Source organism: Condylura cristata, unplaced genomic scaffold, assembly GCF_000260355.1.
Source record: "Condylura cristata isolate star-nosed mole 26May11 unplaced genomic scaffold, ConCri1.0 scaffold00023, whole genome shotgun sequence".
Lineage (NCBI taxonomy): Eukaryota > Metazoa > Chordata > Mammalia > Eulipotyphla > Talpidae > Condylura > Condylura cristata.
In genome coordinates this window covers 26031818-26039334 of record NW_004567124.1, presented here as the reverse complement: position 1 = coordinate 26039334, position 7517 = coordinate 26031818, and the positions used below count along the sequence as shown (strand labels likewise).

General features: G+C 44.7%; 1 protein-coding gene across 1 annotated transcript in view; it reads right to left on the bottom strand.

Annotated features, from left to right (window-relative positions):
- Positions 1-3582, bottom strand: part of PPP1R14D (protein phosphatase 1, regulatory (inhibitor) subunit 14D) — a 13980-nt gene extending 10398 nt beyond the window's left edge. The window contains exon 1 of the mRNA XM_004687558.2: positions 3340-3582. Coding sequence (XP_004687615.1) covers positions 3340-3582 — 243 coding nt within the window. The remainder of the gene's footprint in view (positions 1-3339) is intronic.
- Between the last annotated feature and the right edge of the window lie 3935 nt (positions 3583-7517).

Sequence of the window (7517 nt, the reverse complement as noted above, 5' to 3'; positions counted from 1 at the left end):
GGATCATGCTTAGTGAAATAAGCCAGAAAGAAAAGGAAAAATACGGGATGGTTTCACTTATAGCAGGAGTATAAAGTACCAGGGGAGAAAATAATAATAGTAATGAACAACTATATAATATAGACATCCTTTGGGGATGGAGTGGGGAGTGGGGTCAAAAATGGTGGGGGGGAAGTGCACTGGACTATGATGATGGCATACGGGTGAATTGGTGGTAGGAAGTCCATGGGGATTACAACTGAGATGGAAAAAGGCACAAAGTGACAGTTCATCCTAAATTAATCCCTTTCTCTCATATAGTATATATCATGTCCTTAAATTGTTCTAGATAAGAAGCTATAGACTGGCGCTTGTGAGCTAAAGAATCAAGAACTGTGTCTTATTCAGCTAACAAACCATGCAGGTGGCATGCCTTCTTGACCTTCTCCTAGTGAGCATTGTGATTCCCTGAACATCTTTCATCAAATAGGTTTTAAACAACAATTCTGTATTTAATTCTGAAATCATATGTTACAGTGCTATATTACCAATGGCTTATTACTCATAACATTATCCGTGCCTTCATTTTTAATTAAAAATTATATATAGAAATAATGAACAGCTATATACCAGAGACATTTTATGGGGGTGGAGTAGGGAATGGGATCAAAAACAGTGAGAGGAGGGAAGTGCGCTGGACTATGGTGATGGCACATGGTTGATTTGGTGATGGGAAACCCACGGGGATTACAATTGAGATGGAAAAATGCACAAAATGATGTAAAAATAAACTATAATAATAATAGTAATATTTTAAAAAAAGTGCCCTTAATAGAATGGAACTGAAGCCAGATTTCAGTAATTTGAATGGTGACAAAGAGGAAAATTAAGACAATGAGTATGGACAAAAGAGTCTTGCTATGAAAAAGGCATGAACTAGGAGAAAGTAACTAAAGGAGGGCATGTCACTGAGTGAGTCTCCTTAAGATGAGAGAAACTTGTGAGAATTTATGTCCCTGCTTGGAAACCAAATCCACTTGACAATAGAAGTTCCAGTCCCCAAGTCTGTTTGTGTGCTTAGACCAAGCCTTGATCCCTCTGAAGATTGTGAATCAGGCTGCACACCCAGGGAAAATGAGGTGGGGCCCTCTAACAAAGGAAGGTTGGGTCCCATTAAATTAAGCTTATCAAGGAACCACCACCAACGGTGCAATGGCAGTTGGGCATGTGGGGAAGAGTTTGGTGAGTGGGGAGGAGCCTGTGAAGGTTGAACCAGGGCAGGGTAAACCTGGAGACTTCCTTGCTTTACTCTCTGCCCCAGATGGCCTGTTACTTGGGGCTTCACTAGCCTCTTTGCCACTTCCTGCTGAGAAGAACAGGGACTGGGAGAGGAAGGGCCATCTGGCACCTTTGGACAATTGCCATGGCAACTGCAATCAGGTATTTGACTTTGGTCATTGCCTGGGAGTGGTCCTCCCATGCGTCCTGTTTTCCGAGTTATAAACTCACTGTTGTATAGCCCGGACACCCCTCTCCCCACCATGTCGATCTTGACATCATGACAAAACAAGATTCTTTGGTTACTGCCTCTCTCTGCTGCCTGGAAGCATTTGCCCTCCGGTGCCTTGAATATGATTTTTTTATGTGCATGTAAACACTAGGAAATTGAAACTGATCCAGAGAGGGAGGCTGCTGGCCAGTAGTTCAGGGCAGCGGAGATGTGCAAGGTCAAGTAGACACAGACCAAGAATTTCTACTTCTCCTACTCCCAGCAGCAGAGTATCTCCCACCCTTGTGAGCAGGCCCAGGATGCTGCAAGGGACATGGGGAAAACCAGGACCAAAATGACCCATGACCTTATACTTTCACAAGACAGCCCGAGCCACATGCTTCCCCATACTCTGCAGCAGGGCTGCTGAGACAGCACTTACCTGAATCTCATGCCTTTATGGCCCCCAAAAGAAAAGACAGGATTTGAATCCAGAAAGGGAAGAGACAAGGATCGTGTACCCTGCAGAAGGACTCTGGTCCTCTGGCTGTGGAGCTGATAAAAAAGATGACAAATACCTGGCTCCACTCTAACATTTAAATTCAGTTATGGGGGGGATCAGGGCGCTGGCTTAATTTCTGAAACACTTCAGTGTGGAGAATCACTAGCTGCCAAATTAAGGGCTCAGGCTATATCTTCTGATCCTGAGGCTTCCTAGGGGCATGACCTTACGCAAGCCCCTCCATCTCTAAGCCTCCGTGGCCTGCTTTCCTCCAGAGGCCACGAGTCCAGACAATCACTAGCTGCCGAATGGAGTTGTGGGTGAGCTAAATGAAATAATCACATCCAGGGTTTGGCGCTGCACCTGGCCAAGTGGTCAAAACGTTATGTTTGTTGAAATGGTGGCTGTTACGACTCTAGGAGCAGTAGATATGGAAGGTATCTACGCAAGAAAGTACCGCTTTCTATGACCAGGGGCCCACATGGTCCTTTTCCCAGGGTGCGATTGAGGGGCGTCAGTCAAAGTGGCCCAAGGTTGGGTTGGTGCTCACTCTGGTTACCCTGATATTCTGGTCTGGTGCTGTCCTTTCTAGGATGATGGAAATGTTCTCTAGGCTAGTCACTAGCTGCATGGGGCTGGAGTACTCAGATATGACTAGCGTAACTGAGAAACTAAACTTTCAATCCTATTTAGTTTTCATTAAAGTAAAATACACACGGCTGAGAGCTGCAGTTTGTGTGTTGAAACCAAGAGCAAATAAAGACAAAATTAAGGGGAAACATAGCCTTTCTTCTATCTCATTTGAACAGTCTGATGAAGGAGAAATACAGGTATTACTAGCCCCATTTCATAGATTAGGAAACTAGCCTCAGGCCTTCCCTGGTGGCACAGTGGGCTAAAACGCAGCATTATGAAGTTGTCGGCAGCCACCGCAGCAACAAGTTTGATCCCTGCCCAGGGAACTGACCCACATGGTGCGGCAGACCTCTCCTGTCTCGCCCACTGCTCCCCTCAGCAGTGTATTTCAGTCAATCTGCCTGTTCTGCTCCCCACTCTGTCTCTGGTGAATTTTTCATCCACCCCCACCTCTAGCCAGTACCCCAGTTCTTATATGCATAAATAAATCTTTAATAATAAATCAAAGAAGGAAACAAGTCTTAGACATGTTAAAAGGCCGACCCCAAATCATGAAGCGTGCTAGAGGCAGAGAGCCCAGGCCAGTAGCGACAGATTTCTAGAAAGCAGCTTCATCCCCAGTTGGGAAAAGCTTTCCTTTCCTTTCCCATCAACCCTCAACTCCTCCAGAGGTCTCCAAGTAGGTGCTCTCCTAGCCCCTGAGGTCTCCTCCCTCCTCCCCAACGCTACCCACCTGAAAGAGCTCCTGGACCTGCTTGTCCATCCACTGCTCCACCTCCACCCAGCGCTGGAGGTATCCTAGGTCATACTTCACTGTCAGCCGGCTGGGTCTCCGGGACCTGGGAACTTTGGCGGGGTCCTTTAAATCCGAGTCTGAGGATGTCCTCCTCCTCCCAGAAGCCCACTGGACCTTCTTACTTGAGTTCTCCGTGCCTGGGTTGGGAGCTGTGCAGGAATCAGGGCTTGAAGACAGCATGGAAGGATTGGCCTGGGAATCCAGCTTTTTCCAAGCTGGGAAAAGCTACCAGGGAGAGCAAGGGTGACAGGAAAGTGAGGAGCCAGGGAACAGAGGGAGAGACTGGCAGGGAAAAGGGACTACTGGCAGTTGGCCGCTGGGGCTGGCGGCTGGCAGGAGGGCTATGGCTCTGGGAGGGGCAGGGGTCAAAGATCAACAGGCAACTTTGTCTGGTGCTGGGAACACCAGCCTCCTCTCTCCTTGTTACCAGTGAGTGGCACTCTGGAGTCATGCCCCATCTTCCTTTCTGCTGCTGCTGAGCAAAGGGCAAATGGGTGCCTGCCATACCTTCTCTGGCAAAAAGGGGCCCAGGGCCCTGAGGGGTGCAAATCTCTGGTTGGTGCTCTACAATCAGATCTGAATCAGGACCCAACTCACACTCAGCTGAGAGCTTGCTGGGCTTCCCATCTTCCAGAGAGGAGACCCCCCCCAACCCCCCCACCCCGCAGTTCCTGAGGAGCTGCAGGTAGATGGCCATTGCGGATAGAGCCTCAGTAGGGGATAGAGTCAGACAGATGGGTGCTCCTGGCCCTTGGGGGTCAGTGCCTTTGTCTGAATGTGAGCTGACTTGGCCCTTTGTTCAGCAGCAGTAGAATGGAGGCTGCTTTTGGGAAGAGGAACCCCACTATCCACCAGACGCTGCTTGCTGTAGAGCTGGTCTCCCAGACCTGTTTTCCAGAGGCAACTGCTTAGGAAACCTCGTGACCCTCCCCTAAATCACATCTTTCCTGACACAGAGGAAAACCTGCAGACGTAATTTATACCAGGTGTGAACAATTAATATTATCTATCTTGACAGACTTGTTTTCTAAAGGAAGGGTATTTTTGTTTAGTCCTTTGTGGAAAAAATGTCTGAACATTTTAGAAAAGTTACAGAATGGAACACAATCATTTTTTGAAATGAATAGTTCAGGATGAACAAATGAAAAATTAATTTTCTCTCCTCTCCTCAGAGATGATCCCTACCAACATCTTCTGTTTTTAGTTTTGTGATTATCATTACTCTTTTGTAAAACAGCTTACATGTGTCCATTTTAGACAATTTCTCATCTCCTCAGTATGAACTTAACTGCCTCATTCACACTAATTCCCATTTACTTTCCTCTTTCTGGTTTTTGTCTATAAATTTCTTTTTAGATCTTGCAGTATCTTTTAGGTCTTGTTCTTTGAAGGACAGACCTCCCCAAGATGTCAGAAAAGGCCTTCGCAAGATGTGTCATTTTGGCTTTATTACTGTTATTTAAAATTTATTAAGATGTGTCACTTTAGCATGTCATATTTGGAGCCTAGGTCAATCAAGACCCTGCAGGCTCATGAGAAACTTTTCGTGACTCCTTTTACTGACTGGAAGAATGAAAACTAGGGGTATTATTCAGAATAAGGATTTTTACCAGAAATCCCCTTTCCATCAGAGAAGCCTATCTATATGGTAGGCAAACATCTAATTACAGCAATTCTGATCTTTGTCATGGGAGTCATTCCCTCGTTACATAAGCCCCCCTCCTCTCTCTTGAAGCTCAGGGCCCCTATTACCTGCCTCAGTTCAGGGTATGTGCACCTTCATTTTGCCCCATCTATATCCATGCAGACTCTCTATACATATGTAATCAGCTTTGTTCTTTTCTCCCACTAATCTAACTGATGTTAATTTGATGCTAGACCAAGATAAATCCTGAGGAGTAAGGATAAATTTCCTCTGTACCCCTACCCCTTTATGACCTTGAAATTCTGTTTCCTATGTACTAAATATCATAAGTTGACCCTTTAAAAAGAGCTTTAGAAAAAGACCAATAGAAGTGTCTTTACTGATGAAATATCAGGCCCCAAGTTACCTCTCCATGGTAAGGGAGGTGTGTGAGAGCTGGAGGCCAGGACGGTAGCCTGGAAAAGCCTGGGCTTCAGAGGAAGGCTGACAGATGGGAATTCAAACTCAGTTTTGGCCAGCATTGGTTTTATAACCTTCAAGGTTCACAACCTCTTTGAATCTGTTTTTTCCTCTGCAAAATGGGTCCTTGGGGAGAATTAAATGAGATGAGAGCTGTGAACATTTAGCATGCTATCCAAAAGAGTCCCTTCTCAGTAGAGATGCATTCCCTTCCTTTTTCACTCCCCATTACCCCTACTTTCTTGGATGAGGCGCTCTTCCCCTGCAGTTTTTCTGCAGGGGTTTCCTTCTGGGCCCTCTTTGGAAGAGGTTGAAGGTGGAGGAAGCCTCTACAGTGTAGACACTGAATTCAGCAATTATTTTGCCACTCTGTGATCAGCCGGTATTGTCATAATAGTTCTCTTCATCTTCTATTCTTGTGACAGATTTGAACCAAAGCAGAAGAATAATTGTGCTTCATTCATTCATTAACTCACTTAACAAAGATTTTATAAGATACTCCATCCAGGCAAGCATTATGCTTGGGGATTGGTGATCCAAAAAAAAGACACAGCCCTTGACTTCCTGTAACTTAAATTCTATTGTGAAAATTAACAAACATTAATCAACTAACTAAATAAATGTAAAATTGCAACTGTATTTAGTGGTCAGAAGAAAAGAGGTCTAATGATGGTATGATCTGGTAAGTGGTAACATTTGGACAGAATTCTGAAGGATGAGTAAGAGTTAACGAGACACAGGGGTCAGCAGGAGTGAGTCTTGCAGAAGGCAGAGCACATGCAAAGGCCTGTTGCCAGGACCAATGGTAAATACAAGGAACTAAGGGAAAGACAATAGAGCTGAAACAGAGAACGCGGGAAGGGGGAATGAGCCATGGGGGTGTAGGTGTCTACACAGGGGCCTGTCAAGGAGTTTGTATCTATCCTAAGAACACTGGGCATCACTGCTAAGATTTAAGCAAATGGTGGTGCGGCAGCCTGATGTGTCCAGATTTTTATTTCCATCAGATCACCCTTCCTGTTGAACAGAAAAAGGACTGGAGGTTGTAGAAGGCCTGAAGATCAGTTGGGAGGTATTGTTGTGGGCCTTGACTAGAAAGGTAATGCTGTTCAAAAGGGAAAAGTGGACAGGCTAGAGAGCTATTTTGGAAGTAATATTTAACAGAGCTTGGTGATGGACTGCAGACACAAAATTATGCACGCATTCATGAATGCCTACCAGGGCACACAGCCAGGTTTGTGCATGAAGTGTTCCTGAACCTGTTCCCTTATCTGCAAACTGGGGATTGGTGCAATTCTGCTTGAGCACCAAATACGGTCCTATTGAAACTCAATGCACACCAGTGAGTTATGCCCATCATTTATAGTGTGAGACTCCTTATTTACATTCTCCTATCTCAGCTAAAACACACAGCTCACTGACCTCTGCATGTCACCGTTCACCAATAAGTTTGTCCAAGATAAGGTAATTCAGACTCACGATAAGGTGAGAAAAATAAACTACCAGGACCACAGGTCACATCAGGTAGAGAGCATAAGCCTGGTCACCAATAGCAAAGGTGTGTTGTCTCTCCCGCTTTCCTGGCCTGAGACCAGTGGTAGCATAAAATGAGCTGCCAACAGGCACACCCATCCAAACTAGGCTGTTCTTTTATACGATTTCTGCTCTTTTTCTATTTTCTAAAATAATAAAAACACATTCATTTAGAAACATTGCTAAATTTTAAAAACCATAAAAATTTCCCGTAATCCTACCACACAAAAAACACCCGTGCTAATATCCTGGAAAATTTCTTTCTAGTCTTTTTTTATGTACATATCTTTAACATAGTTGAAAACATACTATATATAATTTTTTGAAAACTTTTAACTGCTATTATGCAAGAAATAGGTTTTTAATTTTTTTTTTAAAGATTTATTTATTTATTTGTACAGAACTGGGGTACAGGCCAGAGATGCGGAGGGTGAGAGGATTCACCAGAGACAGAGTGGGGTACAGAACAGGCAGATCG